This window comes from Mastacembelus armatus, chromosome 19 (genome assembly GCF_900324485.2).
Source record: "Mastacembelus armatus chromosome 19, fMasArm1.2, whole genome shotgun sequence".
Taxonomy (NCBI): Eukaryota; Metazoa; Chordata; class Actinopteri; order Synbranchiformes; family Mastacembelidae; genus Mastacembelus; species Mastacembelus armatus.
The window spans coordinates 2,191,330-2,206,598 of NC_046651.1; the positions used below are offsets into that span (position 1 = coordinate 2,191,330).

The 15,269-nt window shown below is 40.1% G+C and overlaps 1 protein-coding gene across 2 annotated transcripts in view; it reads right to left on the bottom strand.

The window, feature by feature from the left end:
- rbfox3a (RNA binding fox-1 homolog 3a) overlaps window positions 1-15,269 on the bottom strand; it is a 164,814-nt gene that overhangs the window by 95,252 nt on the left and 54,293 nt on the right. For both annotated transcript variants that reach the window (XM_026314676.2, XM_026314677.1), the window contains one exon: window positions 3,737-3,985. In XM_026314676.2, the coding sequence (XP_026170461.1) occupies window positions 3,737-3,985 (249 nt within the window). Of the gene's footprint in view, window positions 1-3,736; window positions 3,986-15,269 lie in introns of those variants that run through there.

Genomic DNA, 15,269 nt, shown 5'->3' on the forward strand with positions numbered 1-15,269 from the left:
TGTTTGTAAATCCTGTTTGACTTGCTGTAAGCATAACCCACAGGGAAATCTCAGACCAAAGAGAGGGAGATTCCCCAATCCGGACTATCCATTCCAAGTTATTCACATGGATTTCATAGAGTTGTCACAATGTCAGACATACAAGTATTGTCTTGTTTTGATAGATGCATACTCTAAGTGGGTTGAGATTGTGCCCAGCAAAAGTGCTGATGCACTGACAGTGGCCAAAGCGCTATGCAAAAGTATAATCCCAGATCATGGGATCCCACAGCGAGTCTACAGTGATAATGGTCCACATTTTGTAAATGAAGTAGTTACGCAGATGTCTAAACATCTGGGTTTTGAGTTGAAGAACCACTGTTCATACCATCCCCAAAGTGCAGGCCTGGTAGAAAGAACTAATGGCACTATAAAGATGAGACTGAGGAAAACTATGGAGCAAACGGGAAGGACATGGGTGGAATGTCTCCCCCTGGTGAAAATGTATATGAGGGTCACGCCAACAGACAGAGGCCTGACCCCATTTGAAATCCTTTATGGAAGACCTTTTACACTTCCCATTTGTGAAAATGTGTGTGAAAAACCTCAAGGAGAAACTACTCTAGCTGAATGGATGAGCAAGATGTTGCAAACTAGAGAAGTCATGAGTGCAAATAATCTGCCAAGAGATGTTTTGTCTCCACAGGTGCAGAGAGTCAAGCCTGGTGACCAAGTCCTGATAAAGGTCATCAAGAGGAAGACCTGGTCCACTCCTAAGTGGGAGGGGCCCTATACAGTGATCCTGACCACTCCCACTGCAGTGAAGATTCAGGAGAGACCTACGTGGATTCATCAGAGCCACTGCAAGATACTACAGCCACTAGGAGCCGAGTAAGGTGGAAGTCGGCCGGTATCAAAACCCTTGGCTGCTGAAGAGACCATCTGATCCTTACTCCCAGCTATGGCTCTCCATCGGCTGATTCTGTGTCTAGGGACACTAAGTATTGTCTGTTATGTAAGCACAGAGGTGACTGTAAATACCACTTGCTCCCTGGTCGAACGCCTAATACAGCGAGCGTTGGGCCCGGTGGAGCAACAGGTGGATCAGCTGTACCCTCTCCTCACAGCCTTGGACCACTCTGATGAAGATGATAATGAACAGTTTGTGTAAATACTGACTATGTGTAACTGATTGTGCTCTGATAGAGGACCAGAGGTGGTCGCCCAGGAGCCTGGGGGCCGGTTGGGAATTTTTCCTTTACAGAAGGTTTTCGCCCAACCCCTCACAGAGCCTTGCTTCTCCAAATCTTGTTTAGTCATAATGACGAGTTTCCAGAAAATCCTACAAGGAAGATGGAAAACTCTGATACTATGTTGAAAATGACAAACAGGAGGGAAATGTTAGAATAAGGGCATTGTAAATTGCTAACTGTGTTATGAGAATTGTCATTTTGTAGACAGATTTATGTAAAGGGTGTAACCAGGCATGTCATAGTTGAGGAAACCCAGGTTTTCTGTGCAAATCACCAAGACATGCAAATGTATGGATGTGAACTCTGTATGAACTCTGAAGTTAACCTATGTTTCAACTTTCCCCTGTTGTGTAAAGTGAGACGGTGCCTGGAACCCATGTAACCACCTCCAGATATAAATTAAAGTGTTCTAAGCGGGCTCGGGGCTGCAGCCGGGGATAGCACCAAGTGTGCATCTCCTAAAAGTCACGAGCTCAACCTAGAAAAGAAAGTCTCTGTGTAGATGTTTGATTAGAACCAACAGTAGGGATGATATTGGGCAGGTGATGAGCAGTGCCTGGTGCTCTCCAGACACTGTTTTGAGTTCTGCCTACAGAGTTAGTTTTGTCTGATCAGACAAGACAATGTTTTTCCTAATGTGCTGAGTCCTTTTGGCAAACACCAAGCAGCTGTCATGTGCCTTTTAATCAAAGTGGCTTCTGTCTTACCACTTTATCATGCAGAGGAGTTCAGCACTGTGTTAGAAAGGCAGTTGAAGTCTTGCTCACCTCCCTGACTCCTGGTGGTTCCAAACGTCCTCCATTTCACAATTTGACATGCCTAGGAATACTATACCCTTGTCCTGGTCTCTGAATCATTACAATTTTATGATGGAGGTCTACAGAGAGTTCCTTGGACTTCATGACTTGGTTTTGGTCCTAACATGCAGCGTGAAATGCAGGTATTTATATATACAAGTGTGTGTCTTCCTAAAGTCACTTCAGTTTGTCAGAGGTGGATTCCAATAAAGTTCTAGAAACCTCTGAATAAAAATGAACCAGACTAAACTAGCACACAGATAGATGTTGAATTTACAAAAAGTAAAGTTTAATGAAAATGAAAAATAAATGTACTTAGCTTCCACCTCTGCAGAGATCAGAACTGAAATTATCAGATTTTGAGGAGACAGCCAGTTTGTCATAAGAGCATTTTATAAAATATAGTGTGTTATGTAATTGCGTCAACACTGGGATGTCAGAGGCAAGGCTGATTAGCACAAACTAATATACTGCTGGGACAGTATATTTTTGACAATAAATGTATTAAGTGTCTCGGTGAATGTGTGTATGGTGCCTTATTCCTTTATCCTGCAGTAACTATGTCTCTTGACAGTAACAATTACAGTGTGTGAAAAACTCTCCACAGTGACTGTAAAACACTCCCAGTAATGCTGACTGTACTGTGTCTTCTTTTGCTAGGCTCCCTGACTCTGCCATCACTGTCTATATACTCCCATGCCTTCCCACCATTCTCCAGTCTTATTGGGCCTGACAGTTTGAAGGCTCCCCAACTAGAGACAAGTGGCGGTGCAGTTAACTATAGTCTGGACATCCTTAGCACTGCAGGTGTGTGTCTGTGTGTGTGCTTTCAATTCTGTGCTGAAATGCAGCTGATATATGGTTTATTTTTCAGTGATATGCAGCAACCAATGTGTCCATGTGTGGACATCCAAGTATGTGTAAGTATAGTTTGTGCCTGCATTTGCACACTTGCTTGATGTTACAGCGAAGTTCCAAGAGATGATTAAAAATCCCTTCTAAGTGAAACTGTTCTCTTCTCATTTACTTTCTTGTTTTAATCATTTTCTTCTATTAGGAGGAAATGGTAGTGGTACTTTGTTAGTTTCAGGTGTCATGCTGTTAGAAATGTGGTGTCAAAGAAACTTCAGAATGAGTGAGAGCAGTTTCCTTCTCAGCTCCTTGCATGCTTTCCAGCATACACCCACCACTACAAAAGCATTTAGGTTGAGCTGATTGCAGTGAGCAAACTGTCTCAACTATCACCAAACTATAAACATTTCCAAGAAAAATTAACTGAAGATGTACTCACAGTTTTTCATGGACATGAAATATTTTGTTCTTTGTCCCATTTTCTTATGACTGTGTTGTAATGGTCTATACTTGAAATGGTCTATACTTATTCAATTGTCATATTTCAAGAAATCACAAAATAATATGAATGAGACACTTTAATACCTTTTGACTTTGTAAATCAGCAGAAGCTGTTAATACACATTTATGTGACTGAAGACTTTCTCTTGTTTTTGCACTGGCCATCTGATTTAAACTCATTGATGTTAACGTCCTACTGAATGAAAATGCAGAAGAACATGCAACATTCTGTATGGCTCATGAAGTTGGGGTTAGTTTCAACTTGTACCATTGAATTCCATTGAACTATGCACAGAAACAAACAAAAAAACAAAGAAACAGACAAATCGGTATGGCTATAAACTGTGGACTCACCGTTACTGTATTTGCTGTGAGGGTAGGGGTATTGCTGTCGTTTCCTGGCTGTTCACTCTGTGTGTGTGTCGACGTGTACAGCGCCAGGGCATGCTCGGCTACTGTGCTAGGACCTGTATAGTCAGCTGGTGGGTGGGTGTGAGGTGTGGCGTACTCAGTGGGGATCCCATTCTGAGGTGGAGGTGGGTACTGGGCCGGCGGGAATGGTTGGGCCATGGCTTCAGGGGGAGCTGGGGCCTCTTGGTTACCCTGCATGGACAGAGGAGACAGGGAGAGGGAGAAATGGAAAGAAAAGTGGAAATTGAAATGATTTAGTGGTTGTTCTTGTGGCAAAAAGTTTAATCTGGTTCAACCTTTGCTGTAGACAAGGTAATCTCATGTGATAAGGCACTGGCATTGGCCTATCATGAAGCCGTTTACCTCATGTGCGACAGATAAAACAGTTGCTGCTGTAATAACTTTCCAGAGTTATGAAATCCTGTCTCTGAGTATTAAAATCCCTTGTTTTGGCATCCAATAAGCTTTTAACCACATAAATCACTTCCTCAAACTGTACTTTGATCGTGTCATATTTCATTGTCTCACCAGTATGGCACACCATCAAAAATGCACCTCCGTGTGTGCACTGTCAGTGTGAAAGCAGTCTAAAGTCTTAGTATCCCTTAAATTAAGTGATTGTCAGACAATCTAATAGCATCTGACACACCCGTTGTAATGGTGGAATTAAAAGGCTGAATGACCTGGTATGAGCTGGTGTGAGAACAGATTTGTTTGGACCTTACTCTCATTCTTCACACAGCTACTTCTGACACTTTTCATGTGTACAACTGATTGCAACCCCTTCAAGGCTTTTGAAAAGAAAGTATCAATAACTGTGCACTTTGCTATAGTTTAATAAAGCATGCATGTATGCAAAAGCATTCAAACAGCAGAGGTTTTTTTGCTGCAAAATGGGGATTTTCAGAACAAATATGAATGCCATGTATAAGGGCAGAGATATACCAAGATGACATCAAGAGCTAGTGCCGCCACTTGGCCAAAAAGAGGCACTAGAACATAGGCCAACTAGAACATATATTCTGTACCTGAAGAAAAGGAAATAACCCTGCATACTAATAGGTGGTACTAGTCAGTATTCATCATTCCAAAAGGCAAAGTGGCAGACCTATATTGCAGATATACAAACCCTAAGCTATTGTTACACCACTTTCATTCACTACTGATGATTTATATGGGTCAGTTCTCCTGAGGGGATGCCACACGAATGACCCTGGACTCTATCCCGTCAGAGCCATAATGGTGGCTCATTTTGCCATTTGGGGCGTCCTCATGGAGGACGTGGGGGAAGTAGCCTGAGCAGGGAAGTCCAGACTTCCTTTTCCCTGGACACTTCCTCCAGCTCTGGGTCTTTCCCGGGGCCTCGTCCCGGTGGGACATGCGGCAGGGAGGCATGAGCCACCTCAGCTGGCTCCTCTTGATGTACTCCTACCCCGAGCTCCTCCCGGGTGACCGAGCTCCTCACTCTATCTCTGTAAGGTAATGTCCAGCCACCCTGCGAATGAAGCTCATTTCAGCCGCTCATTTCCGAGATCTTGTTCTTTCGTTCATGACCCAAAGCTCATGACCATTGGTGAGTATAGGAACAAAGATTGACCGGTAAATCTTCACCGCAATGGACCGGTACATCGACCGCATTGCTGCTGCCGATGCAATGATCCATCTGGGGTAACTAGGGGTTATGTTATGGCCTAGTGTTTTCTGTTTCTGAACTTAGACTTTTATTTTCATTTCTCGTTTCCTGCCTTACCTAGTAAATAGTCTAGGTAGCTTTGTTTTATGATTCTGGAAAATTTGTTTAAAAAATTTGTTAAAAAAATTAGTTAAATTAGTTTTTTGTTCTGATGGATAAATACCACCTTCTGTCTTTTGTTCTTTGTTGGAGAATTGATAATGTTAGTTCCTGTGTCCGTGAAGGATCGCTATGTTTTGTGTTTCTACGCCAAGTGGTGGAGTGTAGTATGTTTTGTTTCTACCCTGAGTGGCAGAGTTGGTCTGCCCTGGACAGGTCACCAGTCCATCACAGGGCCACATAGAGACCAACAACCTCACACACTCACACTCACTCCTATGGGCAATTTAGAGTCACCAATCAACCTGACATACATGTTTTTGGACTGTGGGAGGAAACCAGAGTACCTGGAGAAAACTAGGGCATCTGTTTTATGACAGTGGCTGATGATTGGCTGGGTGTGTCACAGGCATAACAGGTATTAAGTACATTTCTGCATGGTCAGACAACACTTCATACACACTAATTTGCTAGAAGTACACTAATACATTTAGGATGTACCTATGCTAGTGAAAGTAGTTGAATTTCTAACAGCCTAACAATGGATGATGACTCAAGAAACAATGTGTCTGCACTTCAGTAAACACCAACAGACATGATAAAAAATGTATGTGAAAATTCCAATGCAAGCAGAAGATATTGACCATATTTGTAGTACATAGTCTGCTTGATCCCAACATAAACCACTTCACCCATACTGAAATGTCTCTGCAAAAAGATGTTCACTAAACACATATACACAAACACACACACAAAAGGAATGAGAAACACATAGACCAAAGGAAGGAAATGCAAATTACATTCTTTGTAAGAGATGAGAAAGATCAATTATCTGATAGTCTTTTGATGACAGGCTCTGTTTTGAAATCCATGTTTCTAATGAAAGTTGGCAGTTCCCACTTTTCTCCATTTAGTCTTCACTTGCTTTAGTTGCAGTGATTTCTTTTCTATTCCTAGTTAAGGTGGGAATCATGCTCTTTCACCCTTGTCCAGGCTCCTTCTAATTTACATGCCTGTCAGATAATCATTTCCTTCAACCAATGATGATAAATCCATCTGACATATTAGTATCCCACTTTTCTTCCACACTGCTCCAAAACCTGATGGAAAATGGCTCAAAAAATTTAAAAATCAATCTCTACAACTTTTTGAGGTGGGATGAAGCTCTGACCTTAGCTGTTTCTAAAGGTTTCACAGATCAATAGCAGTATTGAAGTTGGCGATTCTTATGCATGGAGATTGATGGTGTTGAGCATAACAAAGCAGTTTGCCGATGGCTCCCTGACTGTAGCCATCGAGTCATCGTCAACTGTTTTGAAGTTGCAGTTGCAATTTCAGGCAAAGTTATTTTCTGTATATTATCCTTCCAATTAGCTGAGGTTGTGTAAACCTTTATGATCACTTTAGTATTACTAATATTTTCTTATTTTCATTCTTGGGTCCTTGATGAAGAAAGAGAAGCATTGTCACTTCTAAAAGAGCCATGATCAAACCATTTCCCATTCATGATTATCCAGAAGTGAGCATCAGAATTTTACCAGAAGAGCCAAAGTCCTGACATCACTTCCTAATCTCTGTGTTCACCTATTTTTTTTTTAAACTAAACGGTCTCACCTTAATGGTTTCTTTCATTAGCTTTTTACAAATAACTGAAATGCAATTTTACTAGTCTTAAATTTAAGATACCTAGTGAACCCCATTTAAAAATAAAAATCTTTTACATTCTATGAAAACTAAGCAAATTCCATCTGCTGTAGTAGTGGATGTTTAGCCTATTCTGTTGCTTTTCACAGCCACATGACTGGCCTTGGTCTGTCAAACTGTTGACTATTCACCGATGGCAGTTTCCAGGCATGTGAGAAATGGTGGTCCTTATAAGCTGCTAAAAGCAGATTACATTGTGTTTTTAAAAAATGCTATCTTTGTCTTGACAAAATGGAGTGAGCTTCAGCAGGGTTACAATGCATTTCTTACTTCTGGAACAGAACATTAGGTGTTCCAGTTTCACTGGTACCCTATTGTACTTCTACATATGCGTTTAGCCCTGATTTCTCTTATTGTTAGTTTATGCAGGGTGTGGATGTGGCCCAGGGTAAGTCTTCGTTCAGTAAAACAAACAGCCTCATCGATAGGCCTCCCTGCCTTGCAGCATCGATAAAGACCTGAGTTGATATATGGCTCCACCTGGTCAATACACATGCTTCAGAGAAGTACATACACTACCACAACCACACATAACAGCAGTGAGCCATGAACAAAGACAGCTAAGTTAAATAATTGAGTGCCTAACTTGAGAGCTGCAAAGAATATGCTTCCTGGAAATATTCTTTTTAATATGCCTAAATCATGAACTAATATGTGATTCATCTCTCTGTATGCATGCACACACATACGTATACACAGCTTTGCTCACACACTGAGATAGAGATGGTTTTGCTCTACTGGGGTTTAAAGCAGCAAAGGGGGAGCAGGAGTAGAGGCTGAGGGAGAAAGAGAGAGAGCCAGAGGCAGAGTGAGGGAGAGAGTGTTAGAGTCAGTGAACTTCCATCATCCATCAAAATGACTGAGGCGCTGACATACTGAGACATCCCCAGATCCTTGTCAACAAATTGTGCTGGTAAATGATTTCTTCTATCAGTTAAATCATACTATCCATCCCTCTCTCCCTCCATCCTTCTATCTCTCTCTGCATCAGCCACCCATCTCTCTCTCTCTCTTTCTTTCCCTCATTGAGTTTCTTTCCTTTCAGCTCAGTTGAGCACCATGCCTGATGTCTGATGGACTCTTACTCCATTTACACATCAAGCACATGCATGATACACTTGGTCCAGGCAGTTTGTTTTAGAAAGCACTGACAAAGGACCATAAAGAGAGAGTACAGGAACATTATGGGAAAATGCAATCTTATGTGTTGAATACAAACGCTGTGTGTAGGGTTGTATTTCAAAGCCTACTAAATGTGTTAGAAAGTAAATAAGTCAAATACACATACATGCTGCCTACAGATTGGAGTCTTTTGCCTTATGCAGGTTTTTTGGCCAGACTGTGTAAACATGCTAGAAACTTGCTGCTTTGGGAGTGATTAATATAGATGTGCACTGCAGACATCAGACAGAAATGAGGACAGAGGGAAAGAAAACGAGAGGGAGAACGATTGGAGGAAAGCACAGTGTGCTGACCTAAAATGCTGCAGAAATTGTGTCAGTAAACAAAAAGAAAGATTGTTGCTTGCTGGATTCCACTTTATTAGGTTTAACCAGTTGTCTTATCCTGACTGGTGACCTAGGATATGCTCAGCAGATCCATGTGACCCTAAAATAGGAATAAACAGGTATAGATAATGGATAGTTGGAAATTGTCTCACTCAAAGTGCTGTGACAGAAGTTTTGCAGAAGAATTACAATTGAAGAAAAAAAATAAAGCGAATACTGCTTTGTTTTTGCTTTTTCCGATTATTGGCATGGTTTTCATTTTCAGCAACAGTCATTAAGTTCAAACACTTCATGCTAATCCACATAATATTTTGAGTACTACAGTCAGTGTGTTCCACCTCTGGCTTAATAGTTATGATAGAGTTTGATTTTCTGTTTATTGTGTAATTATGACACAATCGATTTGTTTGTGGGGAGCCCTAAATCTGGTCTCTTTGTAATAGAACCCATTTCCACTTGGTATTAACATTCTTCCAGTGTCATTTGGATAAGGAAAAACAGATTAATGCATACACAAAATGTTTTAATCAGAGCGTGGTCTAACCAGCCACACCACATTTGGCACTAAACACCAAGGAATCAGAATGAAGCAGCACTTTCAGTGTAACAAAGTTGGAAACAGTTTGACCCCCAGGGCACATGAGGCATGCCAGGTCATCAGGGTGTAAGCTACACAATATGCAACTGACTGTCCATTCAGTCCAGATGAAACAGACTGACCAGATGCCCATAGCCAATACTTTACCTTTACTCTGTTGTTTTAAATCTGGAACATCCAGTTCTGTCCTGCAGTCAAACTTTGACATACTGTAAAAGCCTGGTGCTGTTTTAACTGGATTATTTCTCACTACTTCTGAAGTTTTATCTGCTCATAACCAAACAGAGGTTCATGAGCAATCTTTAGTTTACAGTTAACAAAATATGGAAATTAGTAGATTTTTGTAGTATCCATTTCACAAAAACATAAGAAATCAGAGCCACTTTAGTGATATGGTCAGCCTAAATGGTGTGTCAGACTTTATCATGCTGAACCATTAAATAATCTTTTGTGAGGTTCTGGGTAACAAAAACATCTGTATCAATGTGAAAGTGGCAGCCTCTCTTGCTTTATGACTCAACTGAGTACCACTTATTTTCTTGCTGTGACTTTGTCATTTTTAGTAATGTTTATTCATTTGTGCTGTATCCTGTTAGCTTTTACAAAACTAACAATGGCCTTAACAATGGCAGCCTAAAGAACAGTTCCAGTTACCTGTACACACACACACGCACACACACACACACACACACATCAGTCCTCTTCTATTATCAGGGTAAGCATCCCCCACTGGTCATATAATTATTAAATAATAACATAACATCTGAAATATACCGGCAATGTAAACTATCCTCCATCTGTTCATACCATAATACAGTCATGAAATTAAACCCCTTGCTGCTAAAAACACACAGATTTTCCATTTGCCTTAATTATGGAAAGATGAGCATTCTGGAGGAAGAGAAGAAGAAAGATGGAAAATAAGTAATCCACATTATGGATTTTCCCAGTGTGTACATCTAAATATTAGCCAAAACTGCTTTACAGTAGCTCTGCATCATCATCATTATTATCAACATAAGGGCAGCTGCAGTTTTGCACAATTACTGATTTACCCCAAGAACAGTCTTCTGCAATGAATATCAGTGTGTGATAGTGACCCAGTCCCTGCGACTGAGTTATGCATGAGTGTGTGACACACTCACATACAAACACACACACACCCACAACTCTGACAGAGAGGCAACGGAATCTAATTTAACACTTGGCTGAGCAGAGATTGGCCGACACTCCCAGTCCCTCGTTGGCCAAGCGGGGACACTCCACGACCCAACTCTTGTGTGTGACTATGAGTGAGTGTGTGTGAGAGAGAGAGCAAGAGAGAGAAAGTGTGAGAAAAATCATGTTCATGAACGAGTAGAGTGGTGGGGCTTGGTGGAGAGGAAAGACTGCTTAGGATTCAGTGTGTGTCACAGGTTTGCTGGCTGCCAGCTCCCTCTAGGCCTGCTACATGATATTCACTAACCTCCATAACAATGGCAAACATATGTAAATCTGCCTGTGTGCCCGATTCAATCAGACCCCAGCACAAAGCCACTGACACTGCTGGCACACCTGGTGGAAGACACATTTAAGGCAGACTCACTCAAATGGAGAAAAGCTGTGCATGTGTGGTTGTCATTTTATTCATACAGGCACACACTGAAAGTCTTGTGCTTGTCTAGTATAGGGTTTTGCAATTAAATTTTTTTATTTATCTTTTATTGTTTTTATTTTTTATTTATTTATTATTAGCTATTCTCAGTCATTCTTGATAGGAATCCAGTTATTTTTTACAAATTATTTTAGTAACAGCCTGAATGAAAGTGTCATTTTTTACTCCTTTGTATGACAATATGCCTTGTACATTTTTTTTCCACTTCAATCAGGAGCCACCAGCCAATAACATTAGATGACAGAAACAGCCATGAGCCGCTCCCCAAACAAAACCACCTCCCCATGTCATGTCATGCACAGAAATGTCAACTGAGCACAGCCGAGGGAAGTCCACTTGACGTCTTGACTATCAAAAGGAGTTTGACCATTCCTTTTAGTCCTCCTACCAACTTCTTCGTGAAAATAAATAACATATTCTCTAAGTTTATCTGGAATAATAGATGGCCTAGGCCATGATTATCTTTGCTATACCTCCCCTCTCTGATAGCCTCCTGAGAACCGAGGAAAATAAGTGTCTTCCAATTTCTTCTTTTTTGTAATTTCCTACCTATTTTTGGTTAAAAAAAAACATGTTACAATTTAGACTTTTTTAAATTTATTTTTATTTTTAATTTTATAGCATGTCCACTGTAGTGGACCATAGGACCGTTTTTGTGTGAACAAACTGTCCACTACAAAGGACACAAGTCAGTGGGCTGGGTCTCAGGAGGATAGAGGTCTGAACCTTCCAAACCTTCAGTGGTATTATTGGGCTGCTCAACTTTCTACCGCATCCTGCTGGACCCACTACCCTCATGGGTAAACATGGAAAGCAACTCTATATCTCTCTTACCTCTCCGCTCATATTGATATTTTGCTAAACCGGACGAATTAAAGAAACGCTCGCACAATCCCTTTGTAAAAAACACAATTCAGTTATGGTATGAAGTACACAGACATAAGAATGACATACAAAAGATTATTGCAGTTCTCTCCCATGTGGGGCAATAGTGCCTTTTCACTGGGTAAAAATTATTTGGATCTTAACCTGTCAAACCCTGGGCCATTTTCAACCTTTGTTTATATAAAATCAACTTATAATCAATCGTCATAATGCAGCATTTATTTCTGCAGTTCTTTGGCTGGTCTTTCACTGAGTATTTGTGGTAGAGAAATAGGACTTGTACTGCTGCTTAGGGTTAGTTTGGGTGTATAGCTTGTCTCATTAGCATGCAATTTGAATTATTATGTTTAAAATATGAAGTTTTATGAAATTGTTCACAACATTTTTTAGATCTTGCACCTTCAGCATATTTTTAATACATGCCCATTTAACTGCTTGTTGTTTGAACTGTGTTTTGTTTTCCTAAAAGCTTTTAGTAGACTTTCTTCTGGTTATGTGGCTGCATAGTATGTGAGTATTGCTACAGATGTGTCATGGCTAGCGTTGTAAAAACAAAAATGCAGCCGCAGGTTGAGTCTGGGCCAATAAAGGCATACATAAAATTGTTGACCTGTTTGATAAGGACATACATGTGTTGAAGAGTTGAGAATATTCGCCCAAATCACTATTTTAAATATTTACGACACAGAAACTCTTAGTATTACCTACTCTTACCTTTTTTGAAAATATCGCAGTGAATCACCACTCTAGCAGTGCTTCAGTTGTCCACTAAGAGAGGCACAATTTCTCGTTTCTATGCCATAATTGTTGCGGATTCCTAGAACTTCTCAGAAAATAACACACTGGGACTTAAATTGTTAAATCTCAGTTGAAGACTAGCAGAAGGACTGTTTGAAAGCCCAGACCATGAATTCCCACTTTAAATTAATCCAACATAAGTAGCTAATGAGAGCTTATGCATGTCCAACCTTTTTGCATAAAATTAATTGAATGTGGATTAAATGGCAAACTAATTCAATGTCTGTGCCAATGCCCACACATCCAGACTTTTAAAGTTTTAAATATGCTCTCGCATGTAACAGGTGTAAAGTTAGCACTATGCCCCAAAAGTTGTATCTTGGGAATTTTTTCCAGTAAACATGACTTTCCACACTGTCTTGGCCCTGGAAAAAGTTATTTTCAGGATCAGAGATAAACCTTCTACCTTTCACTGGATCTGGAAAAAACTTTTTAACATTCTTATTTTCCATTCAAATTTTCCAAACATAATTTTTTGTCTCAGACAACAAATCAAGTGCCTGTTCAGCGTTTTTCTCACTGACACTCATGCTGATACCTACTTTGGACTTTTAATTGAATCACTCCGTGGCATCAATTTGTACACAAATGAACTCTGAATGTCTGTGAATCTTCTCTGTAGCACCTTGCATGTTCTTTTTGTATTTTATGTTGGTGTTATGTGGTTTTATGTATGTTTGTGAAAAGTGTTGTAATATTTGAAAAAGCAATAAAAATTATTTTTAAAAAAGTGTGAAATTTCAGATTTATATTTTTCCCCTGGTGTTTTTGTGCCCTATGGTTTTGATATTGATGGAATGTCATAGTATATAACTAAAGGAATCAAATTCATCCTACATTAATTTCCTGGAGACTAACCCTAACCTTAACCATAACTGCTACTTGCCAAACCCTAACCTCAACCTAACCTGCATCTGGTCCCCACAAGGAATACTGAGTCCCCACAGTCTGAGTGTGTAAAATAAGAATTGGTCCCCATAGTGTGAGTAATGCCAGAAACAAATGCTCACACACACACACACACATATATATACACACACACACACACACACACACTGTATCTCCCTGATCTCATTATGAGGAGGCAGTGAGAATCAGCAGGGCCTTAAGTGTATCATGATCAGAGATAACGGCAGCTGGATAACTATTAGCCATCTACAGCTTCCCTTTGGGACCTACCCAGATATCAGCAGCCCTTATGAGCTACCACTCTCATCTCAATAATGACTGGCCTCATTCTGTTTGGATCTATGTCTGTGTACTCAGGTAAATTGAAATTCTAAAGTATTTGTTTGCATTTGGATTATAGTTTTTCTGTCTCTGTCTGTGTCTTCCTTTAATAAGTGAAAAAAAAAACCCTCAGGTGTATTAGACAATTGGATGACTCTCCTGATAGCATTAGCTGACCTGCCAAACAAGACACACACACACACATTCATACTGTATTGATAATCAGCCATGGCCACTGAAAGCCACTAGGCTAAATGATTCTAACCTGGCTACACAGATAGGCTGTGGTCAGCTAAATCGAACGAGAGTGCCTCGGATAGGGGAACTTCATCAAAAGTGGACAACTGAAACACTGCTGATACAGTTCAATAAAAGAGTAAGGGGAGAATTCAACCCCTCTGAATTCCCACCAGTCAATCAAAGATGGATAAGAACAGGCACAACTAAATGTGTGTTTTCTTTGGTATGAATGACTAAAATAAGCTGTGCTTCTGGAATTATTTTTTTACAAAGATAGTGAGGGTGTAAATATGAATTTAATATTTCTCAAAAATCATTTGTACTTTTATTTCTTCTAGGGCTGCAGCAACTGTTAATCAATTATGTTTACCGATTTTTACAAGGGAATGTAGAGATATCTGTTTTCAATGATTTATTGTGAAAATATAAACCTTAAACAACAGTTTGATACATATGTAATAAAAAAATAAAACAAATGGTAAATATTTTGTGTGATGACATTTAAACAGATCTTAAATTTTATTACACTAAAAAATACACTTGTTTACCAGAATTTCACATTTAAAGCAAAAGTGAGTGGCACATTTGGCAAATGAAGTCACATGCTTTCAGACTTGAACATTGCTAGACATTATCCTAGTGAGCTGCATGTAAAAATGCAACTGTCCAAGAATATGGACCGGACATTAGCCGGACTTTGCTCCTAACAGCTTGCTTGTAAAAAGTCTGGGTAGTACCATGGTGTGAGCCAGTGGCGGATAAACTGTAAGGAACACCGGGACAATTTTTGGTGGCCTGTGGGTGATAACATAACAGGAGGATAATTCAACAGAATCATTGTATCAAGGCTGACTTTCACTCACTGCGATCACAAAAAAGAGTGATAGCATCTCTCAGCAACGCACATAACAACCACAGTGCATAGCAACCATCCACCTGCTTGTCCAACAATACCATTCACATTTAGAGTAGCCCGGGCTGGAGTCAAATTTCCAGCCTGAATCAACTGGATGTGGACTACCTGTGTATGTGAGCCTCATGACATTGTCAGGAATTTATATGTGAAA